This window comes from Haemaphysalis longicornis, unplaced genomic scaffold (genome assembly GCF_048455015.1).
Source record: "Haemaphysalis longicornis isolate Haplotype H1 unplaced genomic scaffold, Haemaphysalis longicornis Haplotype H1 scaffold_1, whole genome shotgun sequence".
Classification (NCBI taxonomy): Eukaryota; Metazoa; Arthropoda; class Arachnida; order Ixodida; family Ixodidae; genus Haemaphysalis; species Haemaphysalis longicornis.
This window is the reverse complement of record NW_027526203.1, coordinates 100885203-100911342: the sequence shown is the minus strand read 5'-3', so window position 1 is coordinate 100911342 and position 26140 is coordinate 100885203. Positions and strand designations below refer to the sequence as shown.

The 26140-nt window shown below is 46.3% G+C and overlaps 1 protein-coding gene across 1 annotated transcript in view; it reads right to left on the bottom strand.

Annotated features, from left to right (window-relative positions):
* LOC144144157 (uncharacterized) overlaps nucleotides 1–22405 on the bottom strand; it is a 114159-nt gene extending 91754 nt beyond the window's left edge. The window contains exons 1-2 of the mRNA XM_077675553.1: nucleotides 22151–22405; nucleotides 21861–22053 (exon numbers count right to left, since the gene is read on the bottom strand). Of these exons, the coding sequence (XP_077531679.1) occupies nucleotides 21861–22053; nucleotides 22151–22405 (448 nt within the window). The remainder of the gene's footprint in view (nucleotides 1–21860; nucleotides 22054–22150) is intronic.
* Nucleotides 22406–26140: the final 3735 nt, after the last annotated feature.

The following is a 26140-nucleotide window of genomic DNA, read 5'->3' as shown; positions in this document are numbered from 1 at the left end:
TGGGCGGCACATGTAACCTACATATCTGCAAACGCATCAAGAACAATATGTTACTTACGTCGAAACCTACGAAACGCGCCACATTACGTCCGCAAACAAGCTTACTTAACGTTCGTTCGCCCGCACCTGGAATTTGCACCCCCCCCCCCCTTCAAAACCTACCACATTAACAAGCTAGAAGCTGTGCAAAACAGAGCGTTACGGTTCATTTCAAGCATTTACAGTCGCCCGTCGAGCATCACACAAATAAAACACGTCCTTTCATTACAGCATCTAGATATACGACGCACAGTTGCCATCCTGTCTTTGCTTCAAAAATATATTCACGAATCCAGGCCACCACCCTTCCCACTAACAGCACGATTGCGCATATCTAAACGACTACACAATCAGCGAAGCATCACATGCATCTTTGGAAAAACAAATTCATTCAATCCATCGCCTTTGCCTCGTTCCATAGCACTCTGGAATGACCTACCCGACGTCATTGTCAATATATGATACATCTATGTCAATAGCGTTGTATAACCTCCTTCAATTCTGTTTTAAAGCAAAGCTTTTTACCTCTACCCCCCAAGGGTTGTTTCGCGACCGTTGGTGTCATTAGAAAACTCCCGCGAACAAATAAAGAATTTACTGGCACCGCCAGGAATCGAACCTGGAAGTAATAGAGTAACAAAGCGAGAGCCGGTTGTCTTACCGATTTAGCTACGATCCCACGCGCAGACAGAGAAGAAACGTGATGCACTCCCCAGCACATCTTCGGGTTTACCCCTTGCATTTTCGCTGAACGCCACGTGATACAGTCACGAAATTTCTCACGCCGCAGTGCGCTCCCCCAACGGCACGTCTAGCAGCCCTGTGCGAGCCTTGCGCGTGTGCTAGGAGGTACAAAAATTTAAGAAAGCCCACAGCAACGAATGGCACCTCACTTCTAGTATGCCAATGTGCTGAACCCTGTGGCCTCCAGTGTTCACGTGAAAAAAATCACAGCGCTTTGTCGTCCGCCCTCACTCCAAACGGCACACCAAGTAACACATTCAAATACTCCTTGATGGCCAGGACATCACTCCAAGCCCCAGCATCAATATCTTGGACCTACATCTCCAGTCCAACACCAGGAGTGACGTATCCTTGCAGCGGCTCAAGCACACCAGCAATAAAATCATACACATGATAAGGCGAGTTGCGACCAAGAAGCCAGGCCTCAAGGAATCCGATACCTTTCAATTAAGTCAAGCTTTTGTCCTCTCGAGAATCACTTACGTCAACCCCTGTCTTCTTTTCGGCAAAAAGGACATAAAGATGCTTTATATAATGATTAGAAAGGCGGTCGAGCAGGCCATTGATCTTCTCATCAGTGCGTCAACAAAGAATCTGGTTAGCCCGGGGCTCCACAACACGGTTGCAGAGCAGATAGAGGGGCATCTTTCTAACCAGAAGTTTCGACTGAGCAGAACTGCAGTGGGTCGCCGCATCCTTCACCAGATTGGCTGGGCCGCACCAAATGTCACCCCGCTTGATGTACTCCCGGACCCTTGGCGACAAGAACTAAAGATGCGCCCTTTGCTTTTAAATATGAACCCCTCACACAACGAGGGCCACCGAGAAGCACGGGCTCAAGCGCTCAACACCACCCTCGGTGCTGATCACGCAGTTATCGACACATACTTCCCAACAGCGAGGGCAGCAGTACGCCATCATTGTGGCTACTTCGAGAGCCAACCTTCTTGAGTGTGCCTAACTCAAGACCGAAGACATGACGGCAGCAGTAGAGGCAGCCATCGCCTTGGCTCTCTCTCAAGCAGGGGTTCCGAAGATAGTCACCAATTCCCAACAAGCCTAGCGGAATTACCAGTCGGGTTAGATTTCCCGACGGGCATAGCGTCTGCTGAAACCCCACTCCCAAAATGGTTCCATTCAGCTGTCTGGACACCCGCTCACCCTTCCATGGAGGGCAAAGAAAGCGCCCACCAACAAGCGCGCGCTTGGGCCCCCATGCTATGGAGCTGCACGAGGACAGTCACCCGGTTATCTCGTCCAGGGACATAACCCAGCATTATCGCCTGCAGAGACAGACCCTACATTCGCCTTACCCTTACCTTTCCAGAGAACAACAAACTACCTTACGGCTCATACAATCCGCCGCACTCCCATACCCGACGCGTTGCACCCGAATCGCTACGACGCTGAATATAAATTTTGCTCAGAAGTAGGAACAATCTGCCACATAAGCGGGGTGTGCGAATTTAGCCCTGATCACCCTCCTCCCTTTCCGTCAAATACCCAACAAAAGCAATGGGAGATGCTGCTGTCCAGCCCCCCTCTGCCTACCCTGCTTCAGCTGGTGGACACAGGGGCAGTATTCTCGAGTTTTGTCCCTTTTGCGTCCCTTTCAAAACTGTCCCTTTTGGCAAGCCCTGATTGGCTAAAAGCAAACAACCGGAAGTGACGTAACACAAGCGCGGCAAACCTACTGCCAAAGCTCACTGCTTAACCGGAAGTACGTCACGATGAAAGAGACTCAAAAGGGACGTTTTCAAAAGGGACAGTTACGCGAATACCGCCCCAGCACAGGCAGCGCGGGCTGCATATGGGCTCCAGACTCCTCTGGGCCGCACTCTGGGCCATTCAAAAATCTGAGTAGAAGTATTTCCTGCGCGTTGTCATCCCTCTCCTCCATCTCCTCTCCCAGCCACTCCTCCTCTTCCGTTTTAGCGGCCGATCTCGTCGCCTCCGTCCCCGGCGGCGGAGACGGGGAAGTGAGATCGTCCAACACTGGGTTTGAGCTTCCTTTAATTTTACAAAAAGAGTTTCCGCTCATGTGCTACACCAATACAGCTCAACGAACCACCCTTCATGCATCGTGCTTTGATTTAACCTGGCCAAGAATATCTCTCTGAAGTAATAAAGGCTGTGGTTAAGTGCATTTCACTTCTCTCTGGTTTCCCTATTTGTAGAGCGAAGTGAGTGAATTTACGTGACGTCGCATGGGTAAACATTGTGGATGCCGTTTACAGCTTTGCTTTCCAACCACATTCACAGGGTGGATTATCGCGATTTTTAGTTCCTGGTTTTTTTTGCGACTGTGAAATCTTGTAGTTGCCTGAAACCCCTCCTTGTCCTTTGTGCAATTTGATTGATTGTAGGGTTTAACGCGCCGACGCAACGCAGGCGATGAGGCGCGCCGTAGTGGAGGGCTCCGGATTAATTTTGACCACCTGGGGATCTTTAACGTGCGCCGAAATCTCGTACACACGGGCGTTTTTGCTTTTCGCCTCCATCAGAAAAGCGGTCGCCGCGGCCGGGAATCGAACCCGCGACCTCGTGCTCAGCAGCGCAACGCCTTAGCCACTGAGCCACCGCGGCGGGTTGTCATTTGTGCAACCACTGTTATTAGTTCCACTGTATTGCTTTGTAAAGTGGCAGAAGTTTTACCCACTAGCATTTTTTCCTACGTACCACCCTTACTCCGTGCTCCGTAATAGAGACTGTAAGGTATTTTTAAATAAATACATGTATAAATACATTTGCCTGATATTATATGCTTTTGTGTTTCCACTCCTGCTTCGGCATAATTCTGGCCTGCAGTATTGTATAAATAAACAAAATAAAAAAGATGACGACGGACAGCACTAACCGAGAGGGAATACCTTTCGCCAATGCTGAAAGCTGTTCCCTTCAACTTTCGGGCATTTGCAAGGGCGTTTTCTTTGGGTGTGTAGAACGTGAACTTGACAATTATCAGGCGGCAGCCACCATTTGTGGGGCGTCCGAGGCGGTGCGTTCGGTCTATTTCTCTTGGGTTTATTTTTATTTTCAGGTGCTAAGAATAAGTTATTTTTGTTTCAATGTTTGTTTCATTGGCGTTAGTATCTGAAAGGTTGCAGAAGATTTAGTTATTGCTGGCGTGACCGGTTTTCTGCGTCATCCAGCGTCATCCAGCGTCATCCAGCCGTTCTTCAAGTTCAGAAACTAAGTGGGTGGTTGTGGTAGTGTTGGCTTGAATCGCGGCGATGTCAGCTCGTAGGGGCAAAATATTCTGCTAATGGCATTCTACTTCGGTCATGCGCTTCCCCAGATCCGACAATGTTTTGTCGGTTGTTAGGAACTGCTTCTTTACTTCTTAAAAATCGGATGTCAGTTTGTTTTGTCCAGCGCTAATTTTTCCGATCTTTGCGATGATTTCGTCCATTTCCGGCCCAGGGTTGGTTTCACTGTCGCCGGATACCAACAGTAGTCCAGAGTAACCAGTATGGGAACACTCGCGAATGATAGCGACAAGGCACTGTGGGCCCAGCAGCTGCACTAGAAAGGAATCACTTGACTTTTTCGCGTAGAGACTGCTCTGCTTACTAACCCGTATTGTTGGGATGAATGGGTAGGCGAACTGCATTGTGTCACAACTGCCAAGCCCACAAGGTGACGCCGGTGGTCTTTCGCGATATATAGGTGCTCGGAGTGGTGATGTTGACTTCGATGGGGCTGTCCAAGGTGAAGTGGGGGAGGAGTAGTCCAGCCAAGGCGATGGCAAAGCGTCGGAGCGGTATCGGAGGGGGGTGGGGTCAGTGGCGGACAATGGTTACAAGGAACACCTGCATTGTTGGGATGAATGGGTAAGCGATCTGCGTTGTGTCACAGCTGTATATATATATTATATCCAGGTGTGTAACAGCTTCATATATAAGCCGTCGCATCAAAATATGAAGGCCGAACCTTTTTTATCGTTTAATAAATTTTTTTCGTAATAGGTAACCGGTTTTTGCGCTATGGAGAAGCGTAGTCTACAAAGAGCCTGATACGACACCACCAGAGACTGTCGTCCGGACCAGCCCTAAAGCAGTTCCGCTGTTGAAGCTGAGCCCCTCCAGTTGCCGGCGCTTTGCGCGCGAACTACCGACGGAGAGCCTCGTTTTGCGGTAGGGCAGCACCTTCCGGAAACCCGCGGATGCGTCGCTCCGCTGCAACGAAGGCACATTTAGCGCGATTGTGTCGCACTCCGTTGTTGTCCGGGAAAGAGGGGTGCTACCAATCGAGCGCGTCCTTGCGAACGATTCTCACAGTCGCGGTAAAAAAGGGAATCTCGGCATTGGGGGAGGATGGCTCGGCAGGTGAGCTTCATCCAAATAACATCCTTTCGTGCCCCCGATCGCACGCCACCGTTTGAGTGACGGCAACACCGCTGTTATCATGCTGGTTTGCATCACATTGCCGGATACGAAGGCAACGCTGCTGCCTTTCAAAGCATCATAGGACGTGCTGGGACCAGAGGGACCTTCTCGTTTATCAAAGGGTGCAATGGTTGAGACGCGCTTGTCGAGGCGTCCCCGCGCTTGGAAAATTGCTTCCCTTTGTTGGAGATGTCGGGGCCCCGTTTTTCAATTAGCAGGGTATCCCGCAGGCCATTGGTTTCGCGCAGCGCCTTTACATTTTCTCTTTCTAGAGCACGGGTCATTCAAACTGCGGTAAGTGCTTCACGGAAAGGATGTAATCGGTGTGGAGCACTTCCACGGGTTTGAAGATGTGGTAATTGTATGCCAAATTTGTCGCCTTTGTATTTTGTTTGGCATCAGGTTTCTTGTTTGGATGCAATGGTGTTTTTTAACAGAATGTAGCTTCCGTGTGCACTATCTAATGCCCAGCGATGAAGGTTTTTTTTACCATATCGCTCGCCGCATCGACAAGCTATTCATCACAGGGCCTCATGCGTTCCGGTACCCTTGTGACCAGTCTACGAGTTTCACATTCATATCGAATGACGGTAGTATTTTTAAAATCCGCGAGTAAAACGTTCAAAAAGTGCGCTGTATTCTAAGAAGCCGACTTTCGGCTCCCCTTATGAATACATCGGTAAATCATTCCTTCGCACAGTTTTTTCAATGTAGCAGTCATTTTTTCTGCGACATTTTAATATGACTAAGAAGACAGCAATTCGGTCTGTTCTACATCAAATGTAAATTTCTGCAAACTGATGTGCCTTTTTGTCTTTAAGGTACCTTTTACTTTGGAAAATATATGAATCGTAATGAAGACCCCAATACCACGCAGGCTTTCTTTGGGGCCGCGTGCAAAGGTGGTAAGGAATTTAACTTCCGGGTAGAGAGCTAGGGCAGTAAACGCATTTTGGGAATGCGTAATGGGGAGAGAAAGAATTTACCACCTACCCTTATTGCGAAAGGCCCATAAAGCGGCGTATAATTTTCCTTCCAGTGTTTTACTTATGTTTTTGCACGTGTGTTTGTTGCATACCCCGGCGTCCTGTAGCCGGTAGCTAATAATTTTTTTACTGAGTATAGAGTACTATGCAGCATCGGCGTCACTATCAGCACTGCGCTTAAGTCACGACCACTGCTTTTTCTTGCATAACGCCACGTCTAGCGCTACTTTACTACCCCGAACCTTTTCGGATTGGGTAATCCAACAACGTTGGCTTTCCTTAACGTAATCTAACCTAACACGTAACCTAACCTAACTTGGCACGGACAATCAACGTAATCGCTGCGCCTTCTATTTTTGCAGGTTAGCAATCTTTGTACACTTCGGAAAATATATTTGTTTTTGCTGCAGTGACTTCTGCCAAGTTTTGAGTGCTGTTTTGTCTATAAACCATTTTTCTCTAACGTACCATGGCTGACCTTGCTCGGTTTCAATGTGAGTTCAGAAAAGAAATGAATGACTTTCAGGCAAAGTTGGAGCGGGACTTACGCAAAAAATCCGGGAACTTAAGTCAAGCATGGACGTCTTCAGGAGCAATTTGAACTGTGAAAGCAGGGGTGAAGGGAGCTAGAGAAGGAAAGAAATCTCTCAAGAAAACAACCGAAAAGCTACTTTTGCACTGAGAAGCTCTGTGAAAACAAGTGTTTCAGCATGAGCAACGCATCACTGCCTCGGAGCAGTATTCCAGGAAGTGTAATCTTAAAGGGAAGGGTTTACCGTTCGCTCTGGATCAAAACCTTGTTGACACCGTCAGCGAGATCGGTAGACTTGTAAGCGAGCCCACCTTTGCCCTGCCATGAAACAGTTGCGGGGTATGGCTATTACGCAAGAAAGGCGAAAAACCGGCGTTTCGTTTGGACACTAGGTGGCAAGGTCTATGTGCCAAAAGATGAAAAATCTTGAAAATCCGAAATCTGAAAATCTGAAAAATCTGAAAATCCAAAAAAGATGAAAAAAAAAGCCAATTCGAAGCGCACATGATGTAGAAAAGATTGTGTGAACTGCTCACGTTTTGGTTGCCCGAGCAGTCTATCTTGAAAGATGACCGCGGCACCGGGTGATGTTAGGAGCATAGTTGAAATCAATCCGGATGTACGCTTTTCATGTCTACACCTTAACATTCGTTCGGTGATACACTAGGAAGACGAAGTATGAGTATTTCTGGGCAAGTTTACGTTTTAGTTTTATGCTGTCATGTTGACAAAGATATGGTATACGTGCAATGATGAAATTTACAAGCGTGACGGAAATCGGAGATTTTTTGTGAATAAGTTTGAATGTGACATTCTGTCAGTTCCTTCTTTCATAACCAACGCAGTTGACTGGTTAACCGTTAGATCAAATAATTCTCTATATTCCGTAGCGTACCGAGCCCCTGATGCCATTGCAAATATATTGGTAAAATATCTGGACCACCCCTTCACCTATGTGAATAACAACAAATTCTATTTAGTTGTTAATTCAACATCGGCCACCTAAAACGATCGCCTGCTGAGGAAGTTTTTTCATTAACGGTAGAATCCAATGGCAATTCTATTCTGACACAGACGGGTACACGCGTTACGATGCATACAGCCTGACTTAATGATGTATTTATCTCTAACATAAATATCAGTAACTTACTTTCAGGTGTACTACACAGTGCAATCAGCGATCACTTTCCCATTTATGTGCTGGAGAAATCTGCCACGGGTAAACAACGCTAATTGCCAGCACAGAATACAGCCCAAAGGATAACGGATGGCACTCTTGCGTCCTTTTTCTCTACTATTTCAAATAATTACAGGGATGACGAGTTTTGCTCTGAAAATGCTGGCGAGGCGTACGAGGCCTTTATTATCTTCTTTAAACGCATATACCATGCCCACTTTCCCGACAACACCATGATAAAGTCTACAAAAAGTTGATTGATTGTAGATTTTAACGCGCCGACGCAACCCAGGCTATGAGGCGCACCGTAGTGGAGGGCTCCGAATTAATGTTGACCACCTAGGGATCTTTAACGTGCGCCGAAATCTCGTACACACGGGTGTTTTTGCTTTTCGCCTCCATCAGAAAAGCAGCCGCAGCGGCCGGGAATTCAACCCGTAAACCTAGTGCTCAGCAGCGCAACGCTTTAGCCAATGAGCCACTGCGGCAGGTGTCCAGAAAAAGTCGTAAGGCATGGATAAATCGAGAATGGTCCTAAACGCTATCAACAGTCTTAAAATCTTGTCACACATGTAACGGACAAGCAACTCCTTTTACGTATTTTACGAGCCGAGTTGGGTCTCGATTGGACTATCGAAGTGTCGTTTATGGGTCTGCATCAAAAACGGCACTAAAAATGTTCGACCTAGTGCTGCATCCGGGACTTCGCCTTGTGTGTAGCGCTTTTCGGATTAGCCCAGTCCCAAACCTCTACGCCGAGTGTGATAAATTGTCTCTACATCACCAGACCATTTACATGGACTTGTTGTATGCTTGAAAATCATGGCCCTGACTAACCTCCCTTTTAATTCCACCATTAATAATACATCCTCAAAACACCTGTTTTAAATCGTCCTTCCATCTTTCTGTCTTTTTCACTAAGGGTAAGAGAGGAACCGACTGAGCTCAAGGTGCCCGTTTTAGACATTCACAAGACACCCATCGCTGATTTTGTACCACCATGAAATCTGCGCCCTGTATTCTGTGACCTGTCTTTTACACATCTTGATAGGAACAGGACACCAAGAATTGCGATTCTGCACCATTTCTTGTTTTCACAGGATAAATACCGATGTGCATTATTTTATAGTGATGCGTCAAAGACTGCGGCCGCTGTGTCTTTTTCTGCGCACGGACAGAACTTTCGCGTCTATGAAACGATCAATGTCCTTAACAGTATTTTTACGACTGACGCATACGGCATCTTAATGGTTTTAGATCACATTGTCCAGCACAAAATTCCAAAGTCCATCACATACAAGGACTACCTCAGCGTTGTACGTGCGCTGTCCTGTAACAAACGGTCTAAAAACTATGTAGTTAATGTTATTTTTAAGTCTATTCTATCCGCATGTACCTCAAACCTTGATATACCTATATGGTGGTTTCCACGCCATTGTGGGATCGTGGGGAATGAGGTTGCTGATGAAATGGTTGCCAGTGCTGCACTACAAGGCACAGTTCGTATACGAACAGTACCGTACACTAGCATAAATCCACATATTAGACAAAACGTCGTAAAGCATGGCAAGCATACTGGAGTGAACATACAGACAACACGTCACACGTAATTAAACCACACTTGAGACCATACACCACCGACACACGCAACAGATACACAGAAGCCACTTTGTCTAGACTACGGATACGGCACACCCATGCAACTCACTCGTACCTGCTCACGGGATCTTCAAGACCCCTATGCGGCAGGTGCGGAGAGGCCCTCGCCGTGGTCCACATACTCATTTAATGCAAGGCAGTTGACACCACACGGCACAAACACTTTCCCCAACTCTACAGACAACACGTTCCGCTCCACCCATTGTTATTTTTGGGTGACCATGCCATAGTCCCTGTCAAAGGCTTTTATAAGTATTTGTCAGATATAAAGTTTTTAAACCTCATTTCCTGTCATGTGTAATCAAATCTGGCCCTATACACGAGCCATCACCATTCTCTTTCATTGATTTTACTATGTCCGGTTTACACGTTTTTATACGTACCTCGTTGTGGTAATCACTTCTCTTCAACCATTAACTTATCTGGCGCTTTTTGCCCTCGTTGCCCTTGCGCGATTAAACACCAACCATCATCATCAAATCGAGAATGGTCCCTTTGATATCGATGGTAAGACGTAACCGCTGTCTCAGTATGCCAGGCATTCCATGAGCATTGTACCGGCCCAGCTTTAAAAATTCGACCACGTCCGACGGCACTCTAGACATGGCTACAACCCTGAGCTGGAGCGACGTCTGGCGTCATTAAACACGGGGTAGTTTTTAATCCAACCTGGTACAAATATTGCGTTATAGTGAGGCGGATGATGGACAATAAAGCCTAGAAGGGTCAAAATTACAGCGAAAGTGCTAGCACACGCAATTCTGACAGAGCCATCCTTTCAGACACAATCCGTCTCGTAAGCGGCGGGAACAATTTTCATTCAGTAATATTAGAAAAAATGATTGGAGAAACGTAGGCTATCAGAACATTGGATTGAGATCAGCTGGATGTAAGGGTCAATGAAGAATTCCTCAGCAACCTAAAATTTGCTGATGACGTTGCCTTACTAAGTAACTAGGGCAACGAATTTCAAAGCATGATTTCCGCACTGCACAGGCAGAGTCGTGGGCGTGAAATATAATATGCAGAAAACTAAAGTAATGCTCAATAACATAGGAAGAGCACATCGGTTTGAGATAGGTGGCGAGGCAATGGAAGTGGTAAGCGAATATATCTACTTAGGTGAAGTAGTGCCCCAGGATCCCAAGCACGAGACAGAGAAAATTGGAAGGATAAGAATGGGGTGGAGTGCATCCGGCAGCCATTCTCAGATAATGAATGGTAGCCTACCATTGTCCCTGAAGAAGAAAGTGTATGGCAGCTGCATCTTACCGGTACTCACCTACGGGGCAGAAACTTAGAGGCTCACTAAGAGGGTTCAACTTGAATTGACGACGACTCAGCAAGCAATGGAAAGGAATATGATAGGTGTAACGTTAAGAAACACGAAGAGAGCAGAGTGGGTCAGGGAACAAACGGGTCTTAAGGACATAATAATGGAAAATTAAGGACAAGAAATGGGTGCGGGGAGGAAATGTAATGCGTAGGCAAGATAACCATTCGTCTTTAAGAGTAACAGAGTGGATCCCTACAGAACGTAAGCTTGGCAGGAAGCGGCAGAAAGTCAGATGGGCAGATGAGATCAAAAAGTTTGCAGGGATCAATTGGGCGCAATTAGCACAGAACCGGGATAATTGGATATCTATGAAAAATGCCTTTGCCATGCAGTGGGCGTAGATAGCCTGGTGATGATGATGCTGATCCTTCGTGTGAAGTTCGGCCAGGACACTGCTGAAAAGATTTCAGCCCACATAAACAATTGATGACGGTCTTTACGGCGCGAGGGGAAATACCAAGTGCTGTGCTTGCCTAGCTTGTACGCATGGCTTGTTTAGTGTATAAGGGAAGTAAAGGCAACGTTTACCCCCAATATTTCGCTTCAGCAATGAAAGCACACATATTGAATTCTGGTGCCACTAGCTATAATCATGTTTTCCTAGTTCCACAGTATCATCTAAAACTTTGCATATGAAATCTGTTACCACCCAGAGAATGTATTTTATGTATACACCAATAACTTAGGAAACGCGCATGGGATTTCCAGTGTTCTCTCCATAACCACATCCTCACCGCACTCCACGTATTCGCTACAATATTGTAATTGATCTGGAATTCGGAATCCGCTTTTACGATGAAAAAGTTCTTTTTTAATGAACATTTGATCATCACTGATAAATTCTTTTTACCAACGCGTACTATTTTTATATCTTATCATCTACCTTGCCTTGCACACGCAGTCATCACACTGGCAGCTTATTTGCGACGCGAAGAATAAAATAAAATTTGTGAAGAATAAAATGCTCGCTTTAAACTCCTCAATACAAGATTCGCTTCAGCCGTGATCGCTGTGCTTATTTGAGGCCGCAGAATACCGCAAGTGGTATTTGGCACTAACCCGCATTGAGGCAGCATTTGCGAAAGGGGAAAAACGAAAGAGTCCTGATAGCACACGTTACGATTCGCTTCAATCAGTTTCCGAAAGCAACAAGGCTGGAACGCAGCCTGTATTCTAGACTGTGAAGCTAGTGTTGCATCTAAAATATTCTTATTTAACTCCAATAAGTCTACTTACATGTATTTGGTGGTCAATACAATTAGAGGTAATAAAAATACGTTGAAAGTTACATTAAAATGGGGACAATGTTCTTGGCGTATACTGAGTTGCCTAAAACTCTTGCGTGGCGGGGGGAAGCAGCTTTGACGATCCTTCACTCTACCACCCCGGCAACCCTTCCACAACTCCAAATTATTTTGCAAGCACCGGCCGGCGCCTGTCTGGATGCCCTAAACCTGAATGCGTCTTCAGAGAGCGCAGAACACTGGGTCAATTTTGTTTTATATTGGTGACAAGTGAAGGTACTGCACGGGCGCGCCTTGTGTGAACATGTTAATCATTCCTTCCTCTGAACATGTTAACCATTCTTTTCTGTTTCGCCCCGAATCAAAAATGGAGACGGACCACGGCAATCGCGCATTGTCGGAAATAGTAATACGTATTTTTCAAGCCGCCTTAAAACTTTCCTAAACAGGTCTCTTTGCATATGAGCGATTTCAAAGCATGTTGTAGTGCGCTCCTGCGGGACGCGCTGCCATTAGAAGATTAGAATAACGATAGGTGGCTTTGGAAGCTTTATCAAGCTAGTACTTTAGTTTGGCTGCCCCATCCTTTATCTTGTTCACGATATTAATCTTATGAGCCAATAATTGGGCACGCTAAACTAAAATGACATACGACCGCTTTGCTGACAACAAATACACAAGAATTTATTTGCCGCCGTTTCCACGTTCCTTGTAGGTCTCAAATCATGCATTATACTTTATTCGAAAACAAATTTTTTGGCGACATGTAATCGCTCCCTTTAGGGCTCACTCACCGCCCTCCTCATGTTGTGACATCGCCGTACTTTTGCTAGCGTTTGACGTTCCGCGCAATATGAACATGAGTATGAACACATGTTCGCGTTATTTTAGCCAGGGCTAAAATTGGTCTGATAAAAGCTGCGTGCTACATGCTCGCAAAACAACTTGAGCAACAGTGATGAAAACAAAACAGCATAAAGAAAGTTGTCGAATAGTAAAAAGACCGATCGCTTTTCTACCAGCCGAGCTGAAACTGAAGCTAAGCGGTTGGCGTCGTGCTGAAGCGTTCAAAAACAAAGGACCCTCCTGCGGCAACTGCTCGGAGCCGGTTAGGTGAGTCTATTTGACGGGAGGTTGTGTGAGAAATAGGGACCACAGTCACGACATCATTAAGCTGTGCTTCCGGAAAGTTTAAAGACTTCGTGGAACGTCTTCACAGCCACAAAACGAAGTTGTCGTCATTTGCTGCGTACGCCCAAATGCGGCTGCGGTGACACTGTGAACTGTCGGCTGTAATCGATGGTTGTAGCGTAGATACCCCCTCCCCGGATTTCCTTGAAGGGCGTAGATTTTGCTGACACTTGGGGGGCCGGGGACTAAGTTCCCCTACGCAGCACGACTTTTCATCTGCGCTTTCGTTTCGAAGGGGCCCTCATGGTTTAGTTCCCATGCAAGTGCCCCAGCCATCAGGTTTGAACGCTGACCTTTGGCGGCGTACGCCCGGCTTTCTCATCAGTCCACCAGGAAACACGGTACATTCAAAGATATGCCGGCCACGGGGGACGGAAGAGTCCGGAAGTGAATAGACATTTGAGGTAAAAAGGTGTTACATGTCCCGTATAGTCAGCGAAACCTGCCAATATATAGATTCTTCTGCATGTGATAGGTTCCTGCATTAAATAAATGGGGCATTTACCGGGAACAAAAGAACCGGTGAATTGCGTAATCGCGAAGCGAAACATTTCGGTGTTGCTATTTTCGGCACTGGTCAACACACGGCGTCGTTGATGTCCGTACGTGTGTGTGGAGGGAGGTCGGGTGAGGAAGTTAGCAGCGACAAGACATGTTCGTACTGGTACTTCAGCTATCTTCAATAATAGTCACGCCTTCAAGCGTGATACTAGGTCGAACTTGTTTGTGTAAAATCGCCTTTTTACGTTTTCCACTGTATTTCTGAAAGAAGCTCTAACTCTGCTTCAAAATGTACCTGCATCTGACTGCTTTCTTTTGCACCCACCAGTCGTTGAACTCTAAAGAGCTTCGGATCATGTCCCATCGTGTTTTTTCTCCGTAAAGAAGCTCCAGTCACGCCCCGGGGGTTAAAAAGGTCCCACTCAGTTTGAGTTGTCGGAAGAGAACTGGCTACCACCTTTAGAAGAAACTTGCAACGCTTTTTATTTTTTTCGAAATCCTAAATGCTTCCAGAACGTAGTCACAAATACATCCACAAATACATCACAAATACATCCAAAGTATCTCAGCCAAAAATTACTGCTTTATGCCCATCAGATAATTTAGAACCCTTCTCAAAAGATTTTCCTCTCTTTTCTGGTAGGGGCGTTCTCCGACCACGGCCATTATTTCATTACAGCGGCGTAGCGGCTATTGGCCGGCTTTCCATTAGTGGGAGCGTAAACGCGTGCGACAGCCACGGAATGGAAGCAAAGTGGCAAAGAAGAAACGGAAGGCGCACCTTTTGCGGCGACGCAGCGCCTCTCCCTGCTGGCGATAACTATAGCTTTCACACTGGTTCCAGGCGCGGAGGAAAGCGTTCATCGGAAGTGTTGCGCAGCCCCTTTAGGCGTAACATTGATACAATACCTCAAGCAGGGGAGGGAACCACAGCCTCCCCGGCAGCCCAGTTGCTATTGCAAAGGCCGGCGTTCTGAAGGTAGTCGCTTCGAGTCCCATGCGGGAGCATGTTTTGCTCCACTCTTTCTTTCAAACATTTCAGAAAATCTATGTCAACAAGCACTTTCCCCGTGCCTTTTTAGGCGTACAGACTTTACCTTTTATGTTCCTACAAAGAGTCCCTCATTCCTATGCTCATTATGCAATCGCTGACCGCAGGTGAGGTTGGGACGCACTGCGGCTCATAAAGAACCATACATTAAAAAATACTGTAAAAGACCGGCATTTGTTTTCCGTCATCTTTGGTGGTTTCGTTTACCTATGCACCTGCGAACCTGCGCCCCTTCTTAATTATTTGTGGGGTTCGATCGCATGAGCTCGAGATACCTTTTTGGCAGCAAAGCAGCAGGGAGAATTTATCGCTGGCACACTTCGTATATCATACAGGAAGCGGGAAACGAAATCGCACTTACAAACCTGTATGGTGTGCTTTCCTTTATGAAAATCAGACCTCCCTTCTCTCTAACACAACGTAAGAACAAAATAAAGCTTCCCGCATACCCCTTAGGCATATTTATTTTACTTGTCACTTGGGTCATCTTTCGTCGTGACTTTTATTTGGGAATGAAGGTCATTTTACCCGAGAGTTTTTTCAGCGACATTTTGGAGGTTTTTGTACAACCAATGGTTTTAGTCCTGAATATTACGATTTTAAATTCTTTGCACAGAGACTTACACAGACCGAAAAGATTTGAATGCAAACTATACGCCTTATCACTCACTCCAAACATTCGGCGTACATATTCCGCTTCCTTTACAAGTTTCGTCCACTTTGTCAAGTTTTCCTTGGTGGTTGTGTAAAGTGATGTTGCAGCCGCGGAGACGAATCTGGAAACGCGATCACTTTTACGCTTACGTAACTGGTCCAATATTTTCCTCGTTAGTGATTTGTACAAAGGATACCTTGGATAGCCATTGAATATTTTTCAGGCCCCTATTCTGGAAGGAAGCTCTGAAAGGAACGGGACACGCTGCAACAACCTTATACGAGTAAACGCGCACGTGGGTTTATTTATGTAATTTTTGTTTTTTTGCAAAATGTACCCTCGGCTCATTTGAGGAAAACAATGGGAGCACATAGTGAGGATTTTGTTCAGTGAAGTACACGTGGCAAGGAAAACCAACTTTCGCACCAGCGTTGGCCCCCTTCGAATGTGACGTTCAGAAGGGCAGGCCACAAAAATTTAGGCGCCTTCAATTTAGGTATGTCTGCGAACCGGGCTGAAGGGCATTTACCTGCACAGGGTTAGCGTTGCAATCATTGGTGGCATTGCAGCGGCACAAATCTATGTAGAGAAACGTGGTACCCCTTATAATGCACCTCCTGCGGCAGAATGAACATTGAGATGTTCCCCCAGTGAGGGGAGCCAGCAATACAAAGTTTACTGCGGCACAGCGCCGCGTAAGGCGCGAATGTCATGGAAATCAGCGTTTCAAACGGAGAAAGTAAAGCACATATTGTGTACTAATGCTCTTATAGTGGCAGTGACACGCTTTCCTTAATGGTGAACGCCGACATCCTGAGACATGCTTAGAACACGCACCGGTTCAATGGAGACCAGTGAAAATGAAGTAATCCAGTCATAACATAGAGAACATCATAATTTCAAATTAAATTTTTCGTCCTTGTTGCCGATCCGCCTTTATACAAGTGAGCCAGTAACAGCTTCGCATCTTCTTAGGAACCTCCTGGAAGATGAGTGATTTATCCTTTTGCTTTACTGAGAGGAAAAGAAAGGTACGCTATGTTTTAAAAGCAGGCAAAACATTATTCTATCGAAAATCGTTCAAATGCAAGAGACTTCGGCACGCTCCCACTTGCCTAGAAGTGGGAGCGTGTTCTTGTTTTTGTCCCAGCACTCTTTTATAAAAAGAAGGCTAAATAAAAGATTGATTGATTGATTGATTGATTGATTGATTGATTGATTGATTGATTGATTGATTGATTGATTGATTGATTGATTGATTGATTGATTGATTGATTGATTGATTGATTGATTGATTGAGGAGACATACAAGCCGCATACGTGTCTTCAAAAAGGTCCGTCGTACTTTCTCCACGACAATATCCCCCGACTTGTCTGGGGAAAAAAGCTAGCGACAACAGTGTTTGCAACTTCAGTTTACTGTCACAACGCAACCTACATAGAACTTTAAGATTTTCTGAATTTTAGGGGCATCTGCATATTTGTAAAGCTGCTTTCTTTGTAAAGTGAGAGTGCCTTTTATTTTGAGCGAATTTCATTAGGAAGCTTTTATACCATAGTAAACAACGGCCAATCGCCTTGGTTGATTTGCTTGCCATAAAAAAGGGCGAATATAATTAAAGAGTTCTCATAAATTAGGACAAAAAACGTGAAACAGAATTCAATCAGTTGGCTACAAAACAGGTGTTCCCTGAACGAAGTTTCAAGCAAAAATATACAAATTCTCAATTTCTACAAATAACTGGCAAAAATAAAACACGGCGTCAACATAAAAATGCAATCACTTCACTATATTGCTGTTCATAACTAATGTTATGTGGAAATGAAAGTATAACGGCTGTTTGAAACAAACAAGCACCCGCTAAATCGGTCGCCGGAAAACTTCCACACCAAAATGTTCCTGCACCGAAACCTCCATACTCCGATATGTGCGACACCGCAAAGTCCGTGCACAGAAATGTCTGTCCTTCACCGAAATGTCCTAGACCGTTATCCGCATATTTCGGTGTAGGAAATGGCGGTGGAGGACGTTTCCGTGCGTACATTTCGGTGCACCAACCTTCCGGTGCACGGGCACTTCCCAGCGGCGTCTGCGCGTGGTTTAGTACCGGCGGTGTGAGAAAATCAACATTGTCAGAAAATCAGCAGCTGTTTCTGCCGGTGCGCATGCCTCTGTCATACTCGTGAATTGAATTGTTGAAAAAAAAGCGAATTATGTGAACACAGGCTTCAAACGCCCGCGTAATTCGTGCGTCGAGTGGGAGAGGGCAGCATTCCTTAGATGATATGGAGCACTACGGCCCGGAATTTCAAGGCCCGGCCAGACCAGGCCCGGTAGAGACACGCCCGGGTCCGGGCCGAGACCGACAAAACATTGAGATAAAAGCCCAAGTTCGGCCAGAGCCCGACACAGTTTTAAAATATGTACCGGAGTCCGGCCCTAGCCCGGCCGCATTTAATAAATAGCCCCGAGCCCGCACACTGTTTTTTTAAATATCAGTCCGAGTCCACCAGACTCCAAACATAAGCACTAAAATGTTTGGTCTTTTTAACCTAAAATAAGCCTATAGTGAGTATATTGAATGTACATTTGTTTGAAACTTGCACATATATTTGTTTGAAAAGCACAGGGAAAAGACAATCATGTTGTGCTCTGTGGCTGGAGTGCCCTCATTTTCTGGCCCGCTATGCGGATGGGGCCCATACGTTCTTTTATTGATCTGAAGGCTTTCTAAGTGCAATTGTCTTTTTATCATATCTGGTGTCGTAGTGAATTTGCACTTCACTTCTTTTTGTTCCCAGAAAGACCACAAAGAAAACATTTTGTTGTCAACAATTTATAATTTGCGGCACAGGATTGCCGCACCTCCGAGACTGCCCGGGCCGGCTGGTGCCGCCACAGCCCGAAAAAAATTTGCTTCAAGCCTGAGCCCGGCCCGGGCCAGAGAAAATGCGTGCTACCCGGGCCGAGCCCAGCCTGCGAGTGCACACTGCACGACTACATAGCTGCGCCACCGCACCCAATTGCTGTTTCAGTGCTCTCCTCTTACGGTGTGTTGTTTTGTCGTGTGCTGTTTTCTCGTCGTGCGCTTCTGTCGCCGTGCTGTTATGTCGCGGTGCGTTTCTGCCGTGTGCGTTTTTGACGCTGTGCCCTTCTGACGCTGTGCTCTTCTTTTGCGTGCTGTTTTGTCGCGTGCCCTTTTGACGCCGTGCTGCCATGCCGGTGAACTTCTGTCGCGTGCCCTTTCGTCGCTCGCTGTCCTTTCGGTATTCCCTTCAATTTGTGTGTGTATCGTCGCTTGTTTGTTTTTTCCAATACGTCTATTGTATTTTGTTTTTCCGTGCGCCAGCACTCAGGCCAATGGCTGTTTCTGGGGACGTAAATAAACATAATTGATTTAATATTATTATTATAATTGTTATTATATTGTCACAAGGAGACGAAGAAGGGCGCCGTAGGGTATGCGCCGCTGTGGGCCCGATGAAGAACGACGGAGAAGAGCTGTGTGTGATGCGTGCATCCTGGGTGAACGCTCTGCAACAGCTGCCTCGTAAATAATGTAAATAGGTCATCTCGTACTGTAAATATATCGCGTCGTCATCCTTCGTGATCAGCCTCATTCCTTCTGCCGCCACGTTACATTAATATTATTGAACCCTGCTCACCGGAATCGAAGTCGCTATTCTCTGCGGTTGTGGCGGCTCCGACGCTGCCTGCCCCTGCCGCATCCCCCTCGCCGACATTAGCCACTGCCGGGAGTGTGCAGGGTAATGCAGTTGCATTTGTCCCTGCCCCGGTCACTGGGATTGTACAGCCGAAGGGACGCCCAGCCGTCGTATGGCACTTCCGACCCGGGATCAATCACGGTGGTTTCACCGAAATTAACACACTCGGCTGATCAACAACCGACACGTGACGTATCTCGGCGGCCACCTGCTATGTTCGTTTCTAGGCTGTCACCGGGGGCTACTAGTGAAGCCTTGTCCTCCCACCTCACCACTTTGAACGCCCCTCCTGTGACCTGCAAACGACTAAAAACAAGGTTCACCAACTATGCATCGTTTAATGTCGTGTTCTCCGATGAGTACTTCGAACGCTTGCAAGACCTATCGTTGTGGCCGAAATGGTGCCTCTTTAAAAGGTTTCTAGGTCCTCTTCATGAATCCATGCTACACACGTCTGAAACATCTGATAATAATCCACCCGGATGCGCCTGAATATTCTCTATCAAAACGTTCGTGGCCTACGGACAAAGGCTAGTGAATTTTTTTATTCTGTATATTCATCCGATTTTCATATTATTATTCTTACGGAAACCTGGCTTGAACCAGATATTGCCTCCGGGGACTATTTTACCGAAAATGTTAATGTTTACCGCAGTGTCCCGTTTTGGTGGGGGTGTTCTCATAGCTGTGGATCGTTCTATTACTTCCTTGAGGCGCAGTGATATCGAAACTGTGAATGAATCTGTCTGGGTTGCATTATGCTGCCCAGCTAAGCGGAATATATTACTTTCTACATTTTACTTCTCTCCAAATCTTCATCCACACGAGTATGAGTCAGGCGTTTCGGCCATCGAAAACGTTGTCACCTCAAATCCCCGTCAAGACTTCTGTATCGCTGGCGATTTTAACGCACCTGGTATCGACTGGTTGGATGGTACCGTCCAGCATCAATACCACTATGCCATACGGAAAGGCACCTGCCTTCTTGACTTCATTTCTTTTACTGACCTCCAGCAAAAAAATGGTGTAAAAAACTTCAACGGAAACACGCTTGACCTCTGCTTTTCCAATCTTCATTCTCTCAGTGTTTCCAAGTCCGACTTTCATCTTGTGTGTCCTGACAAGTATCATCCCCCCTTGCATCTTTGTTTACCGTGTTCCCCTCAGTTCATTCGCGCCTTTCCATCTGATCGTCCTGCCTTTAACTTTGCCGCTGGGGACTACGTAGGTTTTTATAATTATCTGTCGGAGTTTGATTGCTCTGAGGTTTTGAACGCTGGAAAAGTTGACGAGCAAGTCGAGCAATTTTCTTCTATTATGCAAGAAGGTATGCGCAGATTCATCCCGCGTAAGCGGCCCAGGAACTCTAAATTCCCCGCTTGGTTTTCAGGTGAGCTCCGCGTGGCCTTGAAAAATAAGAATTGTGCCCATCGGGAGGGACGGCGGACAAATAGTGAGTCATGGCAACAGCAATTCGTCTATTACAGGTCTTTGTGCAAAGTGCTCTATAAGCGGGATCGGTTACTGTACATCTCTGCTGTTGAAAATGATGCTACGCGGAGTTCCAAATGCTTCTGGCAGTACGTCCGTTTTCGCTCCGTCACGAAGAGCCGAGAACACAGCAGCCTTCTCGATGAAAAGGGAAATGACATCGCTTCTGTTGCCGATGCATTTGCTGAGCACTTCAGTTCAGTATGTGGACCCAATGCCCTCTCCCGCGCCCGAGAACTGTCTTCTTCGAATTTCTGTATCACCCTTATATGCGAAGAAGACGTTCTCAAGGCACTCAAACAGCTAAAGCCATCTCTTTCCTCTGGTCTGGATGGAATTCCCTCGGCACTACTAAACCTCAAACAGTGTTTCAGTCTGGCCGATGTATTGTTTGCCGCAGAGGGTGCATTCCAGCAGGTATACGACGTTGGCGGAATCACAGTTAAAGTTCTCTTTTACATTAACATAATATTTTGAAGCTGTGCTGGCGGCGCGCTGTGTGGTGGTCATTTGTGGGCCTACCTTACACCGTGGTTTGTTACGGCTGTAGGGCATTTCGTCGAAAGGCAATTCGTAGGAGGTCAACTCGTAGTAGGGCAATTCGTCGCATAGGGCAATTCGTAATAGGGCAATTCATCAAAATGACAATTCGTCACCCTATTAGAAGTTCCTTGTGTGTTTGGGAGTGCTGTGAACTGGAGTAGTTGGTAGTGATTCATTCTAAGACTACGCGAAACAACAAAGACCTAGGCATACACAACATGGGACACAGAGCAGGCTAACAAGGGATTTTTATTCAGGAAAAACAATTTAAGAAAATCAAATCCTTCGCGCGTGCGCAAAATGACAGCGTCGTACATTAAAAACATGAACAATTATTCAAACTATATACATCATGCTGTGACGCAAATACATCACGAGATACCCTTATTCCTATATCCCGAATCTTTTCGCTGTTATCGAGAAGATTGTCACACAGTGGTGGGCGATACAAGATTTTGGTAGAAATAACGTTTATTGGCGCGAGCTTGTGCCCCGCAATAAAATGGTGTCAGATCACGTAGAGTTCTATTTTCGTCCGCAGCTCTGGATATATTTCCGCTTACAATGTAATGCTTCTGGCGCAAGCCTCTAGGATACCCATGTTGTCTGTTCCATCGAAGTGTTGAAGAATTCTTTGAAGGCGCTTGTTGTAGGTTTGCTGCTTCCGCGACACCCTTGTAGCAGTGATCCCGCTTGCCGCTTGACTGAGCTTCATTTCGCTTAGGGCCTGCTCTTTCTTCAGACAGTGCAGGAACACCCAGAAGTTCGGTGAAGCGCAGCTTACGTTGCTCTGGCAAACGAGAATGGGACCATAAGAAATACGATATTAAAATTCTCACAGGAATTTGCGCGATAAAGGTAGTCGCACAAAAATTATGAGCAATTACCTGCAGCCCAAAGTGCCACGCCTCCACGCTGTTGTTTGTACGGGGCATTCCATGAAGTGCCGACTCGTGCACGGACCACAGTTTCGGAGGAAACTGAGCCGAGCAGATGCCGTTCCGACGGGGCCTTCCGACGTACACATCCTCAAAGTAGTCGGCGAGTTCCATCGCCTCCTGTGGAAAGACTTCTAACACGTCTTGAAAGGCCTCCGGGATAGCACCAACAGGCAGAAACGCCAAGGCCGGGAACATTTTCATCTGGAAATAAAACAGCTGTTACGTGAGCTGTGTTAAAGAAAACGGCCGTTTATCTATGTATAGGCATCTTGCGGTGGACAGAGACCGTTGCTAATCCCCACATGCACTACCCAGCGCTATGCGCTAACTTCTCAACCTACTATCGCCCAGAGTATGACGGGCTGCACCCCGATCGGTGCAGTGCACCGCGATGAATGACAGTGCCGATTCGCAAGAGCAGAGCAAGAGCAAAACAGGGTAGCAGTTTAGTTGCATATTTCGTTTTGATGACGTTATCACGGGCGCCTTGCACATAATGCATTGGTGGCTTGGCTGTTGCTAACTCTCTCGATTACTATCTAGGAAAACGTGCTGATGTTCTGAATTCAATGAAAGACAGCTATAACGAACGCTTGATGTACTACCCATCTAATGACGCCTCGATCCACCAGGATGTGTGATTTGGCGCTGCTGCTCCTGGGGCAAACTTCAGCGCATGAGGCCTATAACAACAAACTCACCTTGACTGCAAATGACTCGTCTGTGCCATAGCGTGTTTGGAATCCCAAAGCGCACAGCTTACGATAAACCGACTGGGCCAGGTGAAAAAAACACCCTTGAATCCGGATGTCTGAAATCACGCCCCGAGCAGCGTTAATAGCAGCAATCTCAAAATCCGTGTACAGAATGCGAACAGCGCAGGGCCCGACGTTGCTGATGACGACTGAGAAGAACCTGGTAAGGTAACACGGAATGAAAACGATTTCAACAACCAACCGATCACTACGCATTGGAACAGAAGTTAATAAGGTAACAATTAATAGTGACGTACCTCCGATAGGTTTCTTCGGTTTTGTTGGGCAGTAGGCCCTACACCAAGGGCACGACAATCCCGTTACAAAGAGCATGGACTGTGTACAACTGGTAGAATAGCGAGGGCACTACCTTAAACGTCCCATCACAGAACCATGCACCTGCTATCCCTAAGCACTCCAAGTTCCGCTTCGTTGCAAACAAAACGATGCTGTTGACGTCACTCTCGCCACTATCATGCAGTAAGAACGCCTCTTGTTTGAAATTCACCTGCATAAACAACTCATAAAAAACTATTTTTTGCAGTTTCAGTAAACGCACCTTGAATTAAGGCGGGAGATGTATATCTTCTCTGCGGGGAGGAATATCGTAGACAAATGTTGCACGTTGCTTTTGCCTTCTAACTGTTCGTCGAAGCGTTGACGTAGAGGGCAGCTGGGATGCAGTGCTGTCCGTGACCTTTGCTGCCGCGTCCAGAAGAATCTGCTGTGCTGACGCCCGTCCTCCAACTAAAAAGGCAGTATGCGATGACTATCCAATAGAAATAACCCGTACAACAAAACACAGTAACGAATATTCATGCGTTCTCGCCGGCACTCGCCTTCATTTCTAAACGAATTTTCAGGCAGCTAATCTCGGTTGGGTCTGGAGCATGGCTGTGGTCATTTGAGACTCTAACAACGCGTAGCTTCGAGACGTCAGTCACGATCTTTGCTTTGCAGGTTTCTCTTTTTCTACACACCCAGTAAATTCTTTGCTCAGTCCTTCGGTTAACAGTATATAGAAATCCTTTGCAAACCAGCATTTCCCCTCCTCTTTCTGTACTGATGACTTCCATAGCGACTGCGAAAACGAACGCTGAAACCAGTTATTTAATATTATTTCGCTGGAGAACTTTATCGCGTAAGTCTTGATAGTTCGTTCTAGAAGCCCGATTCAACTTTCGGCCTTGAATGATAAGATTGGTCCGGCGAACGCGCAGCCTCCGGTGCACTGTCAGCTTCTGGGTGAAGGGGACTTATCTGGGAAGTCTTCTGAGCTTTATCTTTTATGCAAGCACGTACCATGCCCCTCTTTTCCGAATTCCGTTATGCTGTAAGCCCGGAAATGTAAAAAAAAAGTTTTTTTCTGAGCGACTAGATGGCCAAGCGACGAGTAGCCCTATGACGAATTGCCCTACGCGACCGATTGCCCTGCTACGAATTGCCCTATTATGAATTGCCCTATTACGAATTGTCTTTCGACGAATCGTCCGTACCCCATATACAGCAACTCTACTAACCGGGGCCTCTTAGCGGACCTTCGCGGCAACTTACGCTACCTTACGGAATAACAACATGGCTGCCCCCATGATGCGAGCGCGCTACGCGAACTTCGTTTCTTCATTTGAAACACGACCGACGAAGCCGCGAAAGCGCTTCCGAATAGGCAATGGTGCCACACACCTCAAAGATCTTTAGAACGGAAGCGAAAAACGTCCACCGAAGCGCGGGCCTGCTTCTATGCGGTGCCGAGAAAGACAGCCTTGACTAGGCTATTCCAAAGTTTATCGGCTTGTTTATTGATATTTAGAAAAATTATACCATGTCAGCGACTACATGGTACAAAAAAGGGTTAAAGGAGGCCAAGAAACACGGTATTTTGCTTTGTTTTGGCGACCAAATACAAATTCATATGTTTCCTTCAGGATGAAGTTTCGGTTTACACGCGTGCGCGAAACGACCAGTCACGCGAATCATTCCCCGTCGAGAGAGATACGGTTATCGCTTAGCTAAAAGCCTTTCGGCTGCTTACGCTCCGGTTGTGCTGAGCGGCACGTCGGGAGCATAGCGGGGCGTAAAAAACGGTCAGCTAAAACTCACTAGTGTTTGGTACATGAGTAGCTTTGTGACTTGCGGGGCTTGGGTCAGTGTACGTTTCAGACAACCAAGTTTTATTAGCTTTAGCCGACATGTAAATCGATATATTTAGACTAAGATAAGCTACCTGTAAAGCAAGCGCAAAAATATTTAAATTGCGGGACCTTTGGCAGTTGAATATTCCCGAAGAAAAGAGAAAAATGAACGGGGATGCACCCTTGGTTTAAGACATGACTACCGTTTTGCTGAAATTAATAGTCATCTGCCATGATTTGCACTATGCGCAGAACGCAGAAAATGACTCGTTTAGACGATGGTGATCTTCTTGCGATGTGATTGCATCGTGCAGGACGCAATAATCCGCGTAAAAGCGAAATCAGAGTTTATGTTGTTAGGTTAGTCATTTATGTACAGTGAGAATAGTAATTGTTCCAGCCCTGACCCCTGACAAACACCGGACGACACACTAGATAATAATGATTCTGCCCCATTAAATTCGATAAACTGCGAGCGGTTGGATAGAAAGTTTGAGATCCAGTTAACGAATTTGTGTTATTCCATGTGGCTTGTAATTTGCAGATGATTTTTTGCGTGGGGCACTGCATCAAAAGCTCTCGTAAAGTCAATAAATGTAACATCGGTTTCGGTTCCAACAATACGATTGTGAGCGATGTCTTGCACTACTTCGGTTAATTGAGTGACGGTACTGAAACCTCACTTGAACCCGTGTTGCACGTTAGACAATAAGTTATCCATTTCTAGATACTGCAATATGTGTTTGGAAATTATATGGCCCAGCCACGGCTGCTCTGTGAAAACAAGGTCTTGTTTCCATCGAGCGACCGTGCTCCAGCATCTTACACGAGTAAGGTGTTACTGATATATCTCTGTAGTGACTAAACAGTTGCTTGTCACCAGATTTATGTACAGCCAACACTTTAGCTATTTCCCGTGAACTAGAGACTGTGTTTGTTACAAGTGAATTATTGAAGATGATGGATAGCGACATATCTATGTAGAGTAGCAACGGAAAACATGTCAGGAATCCTGCAGGCCCTTGGCATTCCTATGTGTTAAGGTTGAG